The sequence below is a fragment of the Bison bison genome, unplaced genomic scaffold (assembly GCF_000754665.1).
Source record: "Bison bison bison isolate TAMUID 2011002044 unplaced genomic scaffold, Bison_UMD1.0 scf7180017864491, whole genome shotgun sequence".
Lineage (NCBI taxonomy): Eukaryota > Metazoa > Chordata > Mammalia > Artiodactyla > Bovidae > Bison > Bison bison.
In genome coordinates this window covers 19,807,931-19,823,682 of record NW_011495050.1, presented here as the reverse complement: position 1 = coordinate 19,823,682, position 15,752 = coordinate 19,807,931, and the positions used below count along the sequence as shown (strand labels likewise).

Genomic DNA, 15,752 nt, shown 5'->3' with positions numbered 1-15,752 from the left:
CCCTCCATCTATAAAATTCCAATCCTGCCTGCTCTGGCAAACTCATAAGGCTGTTTTGAGATCAAATGAGGTGATATAAAAACACTCAGCAAACTCTGAATCCTTGAACAAGTATATGGTATTGTGATAGGCCAAAATAGCTCATTTCCAATATTCTAACAGATAAAGTCATGGCCTGTTCCTTTGCATCCACTTGAAAACTCCCCGTTTTAATGCATTAGGTAGTTGTGGACTGAATGGAGCAAAAATTATTCAAAGAGAAAATCTCTAATCCTTATTAACCAGAATTGTACGCAACAGTTGGCTGTGAGTGGGGAAACCCACTGCTTGCTTAGGCTCAGACTACCTCTTGACACTTCCCTCCCATAAAGGGAGCAGACTTCTCAGAGACCTCGTGGGCTGGCCTTTCCTCAGTCTCCCTCACCATCTGCTGTCCTGGGACATGCATAGTTCCAGAAAAAAATTGAATCTCAATAACAGCATAAGAGAGTTTTAGGAGTATAAGAAATATAGCTGCAGTCAATTACAGGGACACTTCTCAGCTTGGCACAAAGTGGAAATGGCTCAATAATCCCCACCAGGCCCTCCCTTGCTTGGTCCACAAGCCCTTCTTCCATGTAGAAAATAGTCCTGGGGCAGCTTTTTCCAAACTATGTTCTGAGGAACATTAGGTGAGATGTTAACAGGTGAAAAACAGATCTTTGTTAAGTAGGTCTGGAATATGCAGTGGGGTATACGTTGATGTCCCCACTCCGGTACTCTTGCCTGGAAAAATCCCATGGACGGAGGAGCCTGGTAGGCTGCAGTCCGTGGGGTCGCTAAGAGTCCGACAGGACTTAGCGACTTCACTTTCACTTTTCACTTTCATGCACTGGAGAAGGAAATGGCAACCCACTCCACTGTTCTTGCCTGGAGAATCCAAGGGACGGGGGAGCCTGGTGGGCTGCCGTCTATGGGGTCCACAGAGTCGGACACGACTGAAGCGACTTAGCAGCAGCAGCAGCAGACATCGATGTACTGCAGAATTTCTCAGTGTTTGACGTACCAACTCCACATTCCAAAGAGGAATGGAGCACAGAACATTTCCCAAACTCATTTGACCACAGAATCTTTCTTTTTCTCCCCACAAAATACCTAGACAGGCTAACAGCTCTTACAATACTCTTTGAGAAATGCTATTCTAGCTAATTCACCCTGGTTTTAAACATTTCAGGGCTACATCTGGCTAAAATGATCCTTTTGATTTCTAAAGGAGCAGAATCATTTTGCTTACAAGGTCAACTCTCATGAAAACGTCAAGGATTCCACTCTTAAGTATTCTGCCCAAAGCAGCTAAGAACCAAATTTCCTTAACTATAACACTGAGAAATTCAAAGAAGTTATTCTCATGTTAAAGAGAAGTACAATCTTTTTGAGGAAATATTTACATTCTTCTAAAACATTAAAAACACAAAGATCTAATTCTAGATCTTAGGACCTAGAATCACAGTTACTTTGAGGAGATGGAGAATTTTATCCCATCACTGCAATTAACACTATTAATAACAATAATAATAACAGGAGAGGGAGAAGGGGGAGAGAGGAGGAGGACACAACAGCAGTATTGGCTGAGACCCATGCTGTGTCTCATCCTCATACACGCTCTATGAATTTAGGACCTGCTATCACATTCACCTTAGGGTTTACATTCATCTGAGGTTTAGACAGATTAACTGACTTTCCAAGGGTCACACAAAGAAGGACAGAACCTCAAATTCTATCTGACCCCTCACCCCATGCTCTTGACAACTACGGAATGCCATCTTATATTTTAGGGATGAAACAAAAGCATTTGGAGGTCATACTCTGACTGATAAACAGTAAAATTAAAGGGTATTTCTATAAATCCAACTTGATTGATATTTGGTTTCAGATTTCCTTTTGAGCAAACTCCTAAGCCCTAAAGGAGATACTTTAGGTTTGTGTTTTGTTTTTAAGCAGAGAAAAATAGGCTGTTATTTACCAATGATTAGTTTCGATATGGGGAGGGTTTTAAAAATCTGCATCTAAGGTGAAGACATTATCTGTAGTTTCTGCCATAACTGCAAAACGCTGATACTCTGAAACTCGTTTCTCAAAGAAATTTGTTTTTCCCTCTAAGGAAATGTTTTCCATAAAGTCAAAGGGATTTTCTGCTTGAAAAACCTGAAAAGAAAAGAAATATTGTTAGACATTCTGAAGAAGCAAATTGCATCACATAAGAAGAGCAACAGATAACTTGGGTCTCCCAACACCATGTATCATCACCTGGACATCACATATTCCCTAGGGTCCTGGAGGCAGTCAAGACTGATACATTTTAGGATGACTAAGATCGCCTGCTAACCTCTTAAAGGAACTATACTAGCAACTCTGGTATTCTCAGAAATTGAAAGAAAAAAAAAGATTATATCAGGAAATAGAAGATTTAATACCAAACTAAAATGTTTTCACAGCTTGAGAACTCTAAAACACCAAAGGTATTATAGGCATTTTCCACAGGTATTACTACTATGCGAAGAGCCAACTCATTAGAAAAGACCCTGAAGCTGGAAAAGATTGAGGGTGGGAGGAGAAGGGGGCAACAGAGAATGAGGTGGTTGGATGGCATGACTGAATCAATGGACATGAGTTTAAGCAAACTTCAAGAGATAATGAAGGACATGGAAGCCTGGCACACGGCAGTCCATGGGGTCCAAAGAGTTGGACATGACTTAGCAACCGAACCACCACTGCTAGGCTGTCACATCTACATGATACCACAGAATATTACATTATCAACAATGTACTGTGGACCTAAATGCTTCTTAGTTCACAGGAGACGTGTAATCTTCAAACTGCTGTTAAGGAACCATGATCAGGGAAGACAGACTAAATGCTATCTATTGTAACCCCAAACAAAAAATGGAACACATGTTGACAAGAAGCTTTTTCACTGCTTCTGAATTCAAGAAGCAGGCTTGGAGATATAGCTTGATAGGCATACTGATGATTCATGAGGAACAATAAAAGAGAATTCTTTAAATTTGGAATATTCAGGCAGTAATTATGGATATCACAGAAAAGAACATATTCGAATAACCCAATTAAAATGGGCAAAGGATCTGAATGGATAAATGCTTCTCTAAAGAATACCTACAGAAGGTCAATAAGTATATGAAAAGATGCTCAAAATCATTATCCATTAGGGAGATGCAAATCGAGACCACAATAAGATACCGTTTCACACCACATCACACTAGGACGGCTGTTGAGGCTTCCCTGAAGGTTCATATGGAAAAGAATCTGCCTGCAATGCAGGAGACCTGGGTTCAATTCCTGGGCTGGGAAAATCCCCTGGAGAAGGAAATGGCAACCCACTCCAGTATTCTTGCCTGGGAAATCTCATGGACAGAGGAGCCTGGCAGGCTATGGTCCATGGGTCGCAAAGAGTTGGACATGACTTAGCGACTAAGCACACAGGATGGCTGTAGGTGTGTAATAAAACAGACAACTTATTGTGGTCATCACTTCATGATGTATGGAAGTCACATCATTATGCTGTATACCTTGAACTTAAATGACACTATATGTCAATTATATCTCAAAACTAGAAGAAAAAAAAAAGACAGTAACTGTTGGTGAGGATGTGGAGAAACTGGAACCCTCATATACTGCTGGTGTTAATATAAAATGATGCAGTGGCTTTGGAAAACAGTCTGGTAGTTCCTCTAATGATTAAAGATAGAGTCACTATATGACTCAAGAGTTTCACTTCTAGTTATGTATCCAAGATAAATGAAAACATATTTTCCCACAAAAACTTATACAAGAATGTTAATAGCAGCATTATTCATAATAGCCAAAAAATGCCAGCCAAATGCCACCATCAACCAATAAATGGATAAACAAAATGAGGTATAATCATACAATGCAATATTATTTGGCCATAATAAGGAAAAAAGTACTGATACATGCTAACATGAATGGACCTTTAAAACATTATATTGACTTTGTATATACCATATACCAGTATACAGTATATACTATATATTGTATGATTCTATTTATATGAAGTAGGGATTACAGAATAGGCAGATCTAAAGAGACAAGAACTAGATTAGTAATGCCTAGGCTATGGTGGGGGCTTCCCTGGTGGCTCAAGGGTAAAGAGTCTGTCTGCAAGGCAGGAGTCCGGGGTTCGATCCCTGGGTTGGGAAGATCCCCTGAAGGAGGGCATAGCAACCCACTCTAGTACTGTTGCCTAGAGAATCCCGTGGACAGAGGAGCCAGGCAGGCTGCAGTCCATAGGGTCACACAGAGTCACACACAACTGAAGCAACGAAGCAGCAACAGCAGGGCTACGGGGGATGGAAGAAGCAAAGGCAAGTGGCTGATCGCTAACTGGGATAGAATTTTTTTGTGGAGTGATAAAAATGTTCTCAAATAGATTGTTGTGATAGTTGCACAACTCTGCAAATATACCAAAAACCATTGAATTGTTTTTCAATGTTTTTCAAATAATAAAAAAACATTTATTAATAGGCATATTGCATGTTCTGTCATTTATATCTTAATAAAGCCATGTGTATTTTTTTCCCAAAAAAAAGCAGACATGCTGGGTGTGGTTGATGTAGTGGAACTCTGTGAAACTGTGTCAGAAACAGTGTTCAAGGCAGTAAACATGTGAGTTTTCACTCACGGCAGGAGACAGTGCAAAGTACACTGGACAGTGGTCATAGGTTCACTAGACTTTACAACTGAGGCTCTTCCCAATCATTCATGGCGGGAGCAAAATAGCTAAGACCAGCCTAAATCAAGCAGCTTGGTTGTGACACACTGAAGTACTTGAATATTTATTGACTAATCCAAAACTAAGTTGAAAACAACATTAATGTGGCTTCTGCTTGGAATTCTGTATGTGACAACCATTCGCTAATTTAAATAACCTCTTATTTTACCAAAGTGTGTCGGTCCCTCAGGTGTGTCCAGCTCTTTGAGACCCCATGGACTGTAGCCCGCCAGGCTCCTCTGTCCATGGAATTCTCAGGCAAGAATACTGGAGTGGGTTGCCATTCCCTTCTCCAGGGGCTCTTCCCAACCCAGGTCTCCCACATTACAGGCATATTCTTTACTGTCTGAGCCACCAGGGAAGCCCAAAAATTATCATTATAAGAATAATTTCTTTTCTAGCTCCTTGAGTTCAAAGTTTTTTAGCTTATGCATTTTAAATTGTCTTGCTTTCTTAATATATGCCTATAAGGATACAAATTTTCCTCTGGGGATCTGTTTGGTTGCATTCTACAGATTGTGATATACAGTAATCTTATTGTCATTTAGTTTATATTTTCATTTTTAATCTCATTTTAAAGGACACAGTTTTGACTTCTAAGTAGATGGAACTTTCTGGTAATCTTTTATTATTCATTTCTAATTTTATTGCATTAAAATCTAAGAGTCAGTATAATTTCTGCTTTTTGGAATTTACTGAGATAGTTTGAAGGCCTGTGGAGACTGAGGTTTTTGTACTGTGTCCAGATTTTCTCCTTAGGAGGCATGTTTTGTATACCTACAATTAGCAAACTTTCCAAGGAAGACTAGACCCACAGGTCTGTAATTTTCCAATAAGTAGAAGGTGGATGTGTGGGTGTAAAGATATGGTGGTGGGTTAAAAGACAGTGAGTTCATTTTAAGGCTGTAAGTAAGCAAATTAATTTTATTATGATAAACATGTAACTTAGAAACAGAAACAATTTCTTTTAATACACAAATTATAAATTTCAGAGGTCATATTAATATAATTAAAATCTTTGTTTATCTCATTAATGATCAGCAAAAGAGACGATCTTGCAACAAAAACAATATAAATAGTGATATTTTACAATTTATAGTTACCAAAAACCTTTGTCCCATCTGATTCTCATCACAATATTTTTGTAGCTACCAGAAAATAAGTGCATTATCAAGAGTTAATGATTACCCATAAGCATCATGGATTTTATAAGGCTTCTCAATAATTTAAACTTCCATTTCCATGAGAAATCAGAACCTAACATTTCTAATTAACAATAGTAATATACAGGAGATTGTGATGAATGTTACACTTATGATGAAAACAACGTGACCACTGAGTGTTCATTTACTGTGTGTGTAAGTATTATAAGTGCTTCAGGTGCACCAACTCATCAGCAATCACTTGTGGTGTGTGTGTGCTTAGTCGTGGCCAACTCTTTGTGATCCCGTGGACTGTAGCCCAGCAGGCTTCTCTGTCCATGGGATTCTCCAGGCAGGAATACTGGAGTGAGTTGCCATTTGCTTCTCCAATAATCTGTGGTAAGGATTATTACTATTATCTTCATTTTACAGATAAGGAAACTGAGACAGTGGTTAAGCAATTTGCCTAAGGTCACATTGCTAGTGAGTGGTGGAATCAGGACTCAAACCCAGTTAGTCTGGCTGCAGCCTCCATCTCATGTGAAAGACACACATGAAAATTCAGGTACATTATCTCTGATAAACAAGAAATAACTTAAAGACAACTGAGTTCAAAGAGTCAAATTACGACAGCTAATGTCTTCCTAATAATGATTTCCTATTTAAAAATATTAACCCTCAAATTACAACACAGACACATGGGGATCTACCTGAGGATAAACATATATTGGCATGTTAAATCCAATTATTTAAAGATAGTCCTATTAAATAGTACCTACAATTATTATAAAATAATTTATTGAGCTTATTAGTTCTATGATTTATCAGCCTCCTACTTCTGTTAATGAATTTCATTTTAAGTTTCATTTAAGGATTTTGCAAAATCAACTGGTTCGGGTAAAACAAGCCTGTCATGGACAATTTACAAAATAGACTAGTTTGGGGAAGAATGGATACATGTATATGTACGGCTGAGTGCCTTTGCTGTTCACCTGAAACTATCACAATATTGTTAATCAGCTATACCCCAATACAAATTAAAAAGTTTAAAGTTAAAAAAAAATAGACTAGTGTGTTACAAACGCTTTCAGTGAAATATAGTATGTATTTTAGAGTCCTTACCTGACTATAACATTTTAGCTAGTAGTAATGTTTGAAACACCTTACCTTTGAGAATCCAAGTTCTGTAAGCAATCTGTCAGCTACAAACTCAATATACTGTTTCATCAGAACACAATTCATTCCAATGAGGCCAACTGGCAAGGCTTCTGTTAAAAACTCCTAAGACATAAATAAAAACAGAATAAAGTACAAAAAAAGAACAATAAATAGTATATATTTTCCAAATAAAAAGAGGGTTTTAGCTTTATTAACCTTCTAAATCACTGACCTTGTTTGAGGAAAGTATACTAGCATAAATTCTTGCAACATGGCAAACAATGCCCATTTGCTTAAAAGGTTTGGGGTGCTGCTACTCACACTGATTCACATTCTCAAGTAGCCAGAGTAAATTGAAACTATTACATTACTGGTATTTTAAAGTAGCACTTGTAGGACCCAAATTTATATGCTTTCTCAATAGAAAGAAAGGAGATATTTTGTTCTGAAATATCTAGAAAAAGATTCACCTAAGATAATTGCTGTGGTGAACATGACTTAAAAGGGAGCTGGGAAAGAAAAAACAATTAACAGAGAAAATGAGAAAGAAATAGAAATGGATCTGAGCATTGGGAGATAATCTGAATTCCAATTGTATTGAATGACAGTGAAGTGAAAGTCGCTCAGTTGTGTCTGACTCTTTGCAACCCTATGGACTATAGCCTGCCAGGCTCTTCTGTCCATGGAATCCTCCAGGACAGAAGGAGTGGATTGCCACTCCCTTCTCCCTCCCAGGGATCTTCCCAACATAGGGATTGAACCCAGGTCTCCTGCATTGTAGGCAGATTCTTAATGACAGTGGTAAAGTGTTAATAGAGAAAAAATAAAAACATATCAACCATTTGGATTTAGTTCTAAAAGTGATTCAAGATACCAAAATCTGGGATTTCCCCGGTGGTCCAGTGGTTAAGAATCTGCCTTGCAATTCAGGGGTTGCAATCTGATCCCTGGTCGGGGAAGTAAGATCCCATATGCCTTGGAGCTACTGAGCTCTCGGGCACATGCTGCACCTAAGACCCAACGCAGCCAAAGCAATAAATAAAAACTAGACTAAAAAAAAAATCCATTTTATGACTTTTCTCTCTTCAAATATGAAAGCTATTTTTTTTAAGTTTAAAAACTTACTTATTTTTCAACTAGCTCTTTCAAATGATAAAAATACATTCTAAAGTGAAGCATCCATGTCTTTCTAGTTAGAGATCTTTACATGCCCATAAATCACATTTTACTATTCACTAATTCATTTATTTCCTCATTCTATGAACATAGGATGCATGCTTAAAGCTAGATACCTTGCTGGTTTTTTAAGAATACAACCAACAAGGACCTACTATATAGGAAAGGGAACTCTGTTCAGTGTTATGTGCAGCCTGGATGAGAGGAGAGTTATAGGGGAGAATGGATACATGTACATGTATGGCTGAGTCACTTTGCTGTGTACCTGAAGCTACCACAACATTGTTAAGCAGCTATGCTCCAATTTAAAATAAAAAGTTAAAAAAAAAAAAAAAGAATACAAAACAAGAAACCATCACTGCCCTCTAGTAGCTAAAAATCTAAAGCTAAGATAATTAGAATAGTTTGGTATGGCACGAAATTTGATGTATAAATGAAATTTAAAAATAGTCCTGAAACAAATTTTAGTATACATAAAATCTTAATATATAATAAAGACTGGCTTATAAGCCAAATTTTAACATGACATAATAATTGTAATACATCATCTATTGGTACTTCCAGGTTGACCATATAATATTTCTGATATCTATTCTGACCTACAAAATAGCAATTTCATATGAGTCAATCTAATGCAGTCAAACATCAAAGAGAGATGTGCTACTTATATAAGCGTCCCTGCTTACCTGCTCAATTTCAACGGCATTAACAATGATCTCCCTAACCCTTTCTTCCGAAGGCTTATTTACCAAGTATTGAAACATCAGGCAAGCAAAGTCGCAGTGAAGCCCCTACAACAGAAGAAAAATACCACTGTCAAAGAAAATTTCATCAGTTATTTTCACACAGTGATATATCAGGCTTTATATAAGCTAGGAATGCAACACTGAACTTCTGGAAGATGGAAGAAGGATTAATAGGGCCAGGATCTTCTTTTCTCCAAATCTTATTAAAATGCCAATCATAATAACCTATAATGAAAAATTTTCAAGGCCGGCAAATCTCAGTTAATTAACATGAAAGAAGAATTAATGAACAACAACAAAACCAACAAATCTGCAATCAAAAGCATTTTGGAAGGGAAAACAAAGTAAGAAAAACCAAAAATAAAATTAATTCATTTTTAACTTTTTAAAAATTAAGACAGATTGAAAAACTCAGATTTCAAAAACACAACAGTTATATTAAACAAGAATGGTTCGAGATAAAAATAAATTCAGTGCAAGGAAAATGGAAACTGAAGAATTAAGGATACCATCTGAAGCTGTGTGAAGCAGAAATGACATTGCAGAAAACTCAAAGACAGAAGTAAACAAATTTGTGAAATACCTTGAGAATAGAAGTGTTGTGCAAATACATGAAACGTTATAGAATCTTAAATAATTGGAAAACAGTGCAAGGAGGCTCAACCTACAATAACTGGAATTTCAAAACACAGAACAGATGGTATAAAGCTGAAAACAACTGAAAAAAATTTCAAAAAGTCAAAACAAAAAAGAGAAGGAGGTCAGAGACAGAAGGATGATGGAGTTCTAAACAAAATTAACAATTAGATACTGACAACAAGGCAGAGTCAATTAACATTTCTAAACTACACAGAAAAAGAAATAATTTTGTAAGCCAACAAGGGAGGAGAGGAAGGAAGGAATATGCACTTTAGAGGATTAAACATCAGAGCTGTCTACCTTTTCCTAAAAGAATCAATAAAAAACCAAAGACAATTGAAAGATGAGACTCAAAGGCTGTGTTCCAAGGATTATTTTCCAAGTTAAATTGTCATTCCCAGAAGAAATCATTAAAAAGACAAGAAAAAGCCTCTTTAAATAACTAATCTTAGAAAATTTACTAGTAAAACATACCCCTCCTACTCGACTCAAGAGGATATTTCAAATTACCAAAGGCAGAATTTCAGATATAGTGCTGAAAGGTGATAATGTAAATATCGATTAGAACCAATAGCTACCTACCAATTACAGAGCTGAGTATGAAAAAGGAAAGCACTTGTAATTGTTAAATCAATAAGAGAATAAAATTAATTTTCAGGTTTAAAGCGACGCCAATCAAAATCCCAGTGGGACTGTTTTTAAGTTGAAACATTAATCTGCAAGACTAAATGAGCAGAATCTTTTAGGAATACTTTAAAAGAAAAGTTATGAGATTTAGCCTACTAATTATCAAAACATAAGAGACTGTAATAATGAAAATAGTTTGTTACAGCATGAAATTTGTCACACAGGTTAAAGAAAAAGCCCTAAAACAGGTGTTAGTATACTTGAATCCTTAGTATATAATAAAGAAGATACCAGAAGTCAATGGAGAAGGAAGGATTACTTAAGGAGAATTGGAAAAACTTCCCAATTGTGGTAGAAAAGACATGTTCATATATTGTTAGGTGGTGCTACAAATTGTTATTGTATTTCTGGAAAGAAATCTACAAGTAAGTATGATGGCCTTTAAAATGTTATTGTTCAGTCGCCTAGTCATGTCTGACTCTTTGCAATCCCATGGACTGCAGCAGGCCAGGCCTCCCTGTCCCTCACCATCTCCTGGAGTTTGCCTAAGTTCATGTCCATTGCATTGGTGATACCATCCAGCCATCTCAGCCTCTGTCACCCTCTTCTCCTTCTAACTTCAATCTTTCCCAGCATCAGGGTCTTTTCCAATGAGTCAGCTCTTTGCATCAATTGACCCAAGTATTGGAGCTTCAGCTTCAGCATCAGTCCTTCCAAAGAGTATTCAGAGTTGATTTCCTTTAGGATGGACTGGTTTGATCTTGCTGTCCAAGGAATCCTCAAGAGTCTTCTCCAGCACTGCAGTTCGAAAGCATAAATTCTTCAGCGCTTAGCTGAGAGATTGAGGGCAGGAGGAGAAAGGGACGACAGAAGATGAGATGAGATGAGACAGATGGCATCACCGACTTGATGCACATGAGTTTGGGTGAACTCCGGGAGTTGGTGATGAACAGGGAGGCCTGGTATGCTGCAATTCATGGGGTTGCAAAGAGTCGGACACAACTGAGCGACTGAACTGAACTGAAATGCAGAAAATAGTCTAGAAGGAAATATCAATACAATATGAAAGGTGTTTTGAGACTGAATGATTTTATTTTTTTAATTCTCTGTAATAATCATACATGACATTAATTAAAATTACTAGAAATTTAAAGACATGAAACAACAGAAATGTAATTACACAAAGCATTTTGTCGCACTTGAAAAGTACTTTCATATATACTATTTCATTGCATTTTAACAAAACCCTGTTAAGATGTATAGTTGAAGAAACTGAGGCTCAGAGAAATTAAATAACTTGACAAGGTCAATATGGAAATAAGCTAAGAAGCCAGGATAAGTCAATCAATGTGAGCAGAATGGCTGTAACAGTCTAAACCCTGAGAAAATAAGATCAATGACAAGGTTTCTGCACTTGAGGAGCTTAGAGAGACAAGTACAATATATGTTACTACTACTACTACTATTACTACTACTATGTCGCTTCAGTCGTGTCTGACTCTGTGCGACCCCATGGACGGCAGCCCACCAGGCTCCGCCATCCTATGGAACCTAAATAGGGACAAGCTCAGGTTTCAAAGGTATATGTAGAAGAAAGAGTGGTTAGTTTTCCTTAATTGGGTCAGGAAAGTTTCAAGTGGCAACTTGTGAGAAGGTAATCAAGAGCTGGGAAAAAAAGGTGGGTAGTAAAGATGGAAAGAGTGTTGCCGACAGAGAGAGACAAGATTTAGTTACTGAATGTGGCTAAAAAAATAAAGAAGCAATCTAAAACGACTCCCAGATTTCAAATTTGGATGATTGGATAGAAGATAGATTTGCTCAATGACATAGAGAAGACAGGAAGAACATAATTTGGGAGAAAATGATGAGTTTGATTTCCTGAAATACTAGGCTTGAGATATCTATGGAGCCTTCCAGGAGGAAATATCTAAACATGCACTTGAATATATGGGTTTGGACCTCAGGAAAGAATGACCAGGCTAAAGGTAAAGTTTTAGCTTTTATAAGCACCTAAGTGGCAGCTGATTCCATGGGAATAAATAAGATCAACCAGGAGACCATGTAGAGGGAAGCAGAGAGGCTAAGGTGCGAACTCAGGAGTACTTTGGTGCATAAAGATGCTCAGAGGCTGAGGAGGAACACTAAGAGAGCTAGGAGGAAAACACAGACTTAAATCCAAGGAAGAAATGACTTCTTATTTTAATCACCAGGATATTTGTGTCACCATAAGCATCTCCAAGGGAAAGAAAACTAAATGAACACCAGCTAGGAATACAAATAGAACTAGAAGAACTTCACTCCTTACTTCATCTCTGCTGATGAGCTCATTGGAAAAAGTGAGTCCAGGCATGAGTCCTCTTTTCTTTAGCCAGAATATAGCAGCAAAAGATCCCGAGAAGAAAATTCCTTCTACAGCGGCAAAGGCCACCACCCTTTCCCCTAGGGGAGAAAAAAATAGCTTCACTTTCTGAAATATTAATATATACTGCAGACATGTTCAAGCTTACCTATGGATAATATATATTTTTACATATATATTTTTTTAACAACCATATCACAACTGTTTTGCCAAGAAATAAAATCAACAAGGTCGTTGATTTTAAAATCAACAAGACAGCCAAGTCTTCGGTGGAGAAAACTTGCTACTTTAACCTACTAGAGCAGAAAAGCACTTCTACTTCAGGTGCTATGTCCAACACTGGACTCCTGCAGGTCTTGAAATCTGGAGAGCCTTCCACACTCAAAAAAAGAAAAAAGAAAAGGTGATTTATCTGTGCTACACATGCCTGTGGGTATGGGTGCGGGTACATGTTTTTGAATGCAGTATGTATATACATGTATGTTTGCATACTATGCTCTGTTGACCCCTTTGAAACAAAAATAACTCTTTAGACTAGTGAACTGCTTGTTTTAGGATGGAGCTTTATCATTTATTTACATAGATTACTATATTTTCATCTTACTGTTAATAAGAATGGATAGTTAAAATTGAGACATTTTTAATCAACATAAATGTGATGTCATGTGAACATTTATCTGTAAAGGAACAAGACTATAATTTTATACATCTGTGATTAAGAGGAACATTGTCCTTTTAACTATTCTATGCATTCACATGAATGCTACAGAATGAAAATCATAACAGAAATAATTACAGAAGGCTATTCTTTTTGGAGAGGATTATAGGATGATACGGGGTAAATGTTACAAATTTTCTTTTCTTTTCTTTTTTTACAAATTTTCAAGAATAGATGTGAACCACAAAGAGACTTTCAAAATGCTTCTTATAAAAGCTATAATGAATTGCAAAGGCATCATGATTTGTCTTAGAGATAGGGAAGTACTATGTATTTTTAATATACAGCTAACCTCTATGATGCAATGCATTAAGATTGTGTAACTCATACTTTTTTTGATGTTTGAAATGTAATTTCATCATATATATTAAAGTTGAATCTGTATATTTAATGTTTTAAAGTTCTTTAAAGATATTTTTAAAGTAAGCAGTATATGACACTTTTTAAAAAACTAAGCAGATTGCCATGGGATGACTGCTGCCCTCCTGCATTTTCTCTCTTTCTAGGTTACTTCTCTGGTGGTGTCATGACAACATGCTTCCTGCGAGGCACACCATCATTTTCCATCATTTTCTAGACACGCTAATCTTTTCATTCCATATTGAACACTCATGTTTCCCTTTGTTTTTCTCTAAAGCCAGTTTCTCACCATGTGCCTCTCAATCAATTTTGAGATAATTCAGTTTAGTTCAGTCTCTCAGTTGTGTCCGACTCTGCGACCCCATGAATCGCAGCCTGCCAGGCCTCCCTGTCCATCACCAACTCCCGGAGTTCACTCAGACGCATGTCCATCGAGTTGGTGATGCCATCCAGCCATCTCATCCTCTGTCGTCCCTTTCTCCTCCTGCCCCCAAATCCCTCCCAGCATCAGAGTCGTTTCCAATGAGTCAACTCTTCGCATGAGATAATTAGCTGGGTATAAAATGCAGATCACTCTCTGGTGAGAACCAGGAATCTGCAGAATTTTTCCAAAATTCTCCAGGTGATTTTTATGCACATTGAAAACCACTGCTTTTCTCATCATCAAAATGAACTGAAGGCAATGCCACATTTATGTTTCTTCCCTGATATACTACGTACTTGTCCACATCCTACACTGAATCACTGGTTCTCAATGTGTTAGCCAGGAATCCCTGGAGATCCACAGACCAGGAGGTCTGTGAGGTGAAAACAGTTTTCATAGTGATACTAAGGCATTATTTATCATTATTACTATCATTCTGTCATAAATATAGAGTGGTGTTTTTCCAGAGGCTACATGACATATCATAACAATCCGAAAAACCTGGTAAAATACTCCTCCCTTTTGTAACTACGTATCTGAAGGGGGCTAGATTTTCTTCATATAATTCAACCAAAACAACAGTCTGCAAGAAATTGAATGCAGAAGCAGATATAATCCAGCCATCCTCCTATAAAGCAGACATTAAAAAGATTTGCAAAAATAAAAAAACTAGGTTATTCTCACTGATTTTTTTTTAAATACAGTGTTTCTTTGCATAAATATACATTATTTATTTTAAAATATAATGGGTTGTTACTGCTAATTTAATATCCATTAATTAGTAAATATTTTGAAAGTTCCTTGGTTTTAATTTCTAATATGTAAGTGTCTGCAGCCTACCAGGCTCCTCTGTCCATGGGATTTTCCAGGCAAGAGTATTGGAGTGGGGTGCCATTGCCTTCTCCGCAATAGATACAACCATATAAATAAAAGCAGTTTGGAGTCCTCAATAATTTTTAAGAATGCAAAGGAGTACAAACTGAAAATTTTTAGATCTCCTTCTGCGCATAATGAATAAAACCAGAAAGTAAAGACAATCAATTATGAAATAGATAAGAATAAGAAAGGTACTTAGGGCTACTTATATTAAATATCTGAATATTTTAATTAAATGTAATAAATATTTATTGAGCAACTACTGTTTATGAGACAATGTTAATTCTTTCCTTAAAAAAACGTTATTGGATCTCAATTAATCCTACAGGGTGTCTGCATTTAACTTATTTGAAAAATAAGCCTGTTATTGCAAACTGTTCTTGCCTTGAGTGTACTAATCTATATATTTGTTCCCTGAAAAATATTAGGACTCTGACTTGCTTTATTTTAGGGAAAAAAATAAACATTACTCAAAGTATATAGTCTTGCTCTAATATTCTTGTCTGAGTCTATGTGACTGATTCTTTGATTCTTCTTTTTTTAATTAATTAATCTATTTTAATTGGAGAATAATTACTTTACAATATTGTGATGGTTTTTGCCATACATCCACATAAATTGGCCACAGGTGTACGTGTCCCTCCCCCCTCCCTCCCCACCCTATCCCTCTGGGTTGTCCCAGATATTCATCTTTACCTGAAATTATGCACTGACCTTTTACTCTTTCAACTTTTAATT

At 36.8% G+C, this 15,752-nt stretch overlaps 1 protein-coding gene across 2 annotated transcripts in view; it reads right to left on the bottom strand.

Annotated features, from left to right (window-relative positions):
- Positions 1-1,120: 1,120 nt before the first annotated feature.
- Positions 1,121-15,752, bottom strand: part of RRM2B (ribonucleotide reductase M2 B (TP53 inducible)) — a 32,022-nt gene continuing 17,390 nt past the window's right edge. For both annotated transcript variants that reach the window (XM_010863500.1, XM_010863501.1), the window contains 4 exons: positions 12,583-12,716; positions 8,952-9,056; positions 7,099-7,212; positions 1,121-2,184 (listed from right to left, as the gene is read on the bottom strand). In XM_010863500.1, the coding sequence (XP_010861802.1) occupies positions 2,032-2,184; positions 7,099-7,212; positions 8,952-9,056; positions 12,583-12,716 (506 nt within the window). In that variant the 3' untranslated portion in view covers positions 1,121-2,031. The remainder of the gene's footprint in view (positions 2,185-7,098; positions 7,213-8,951; positions 9,057-12,582; positions 12,717-15,752) is intronic.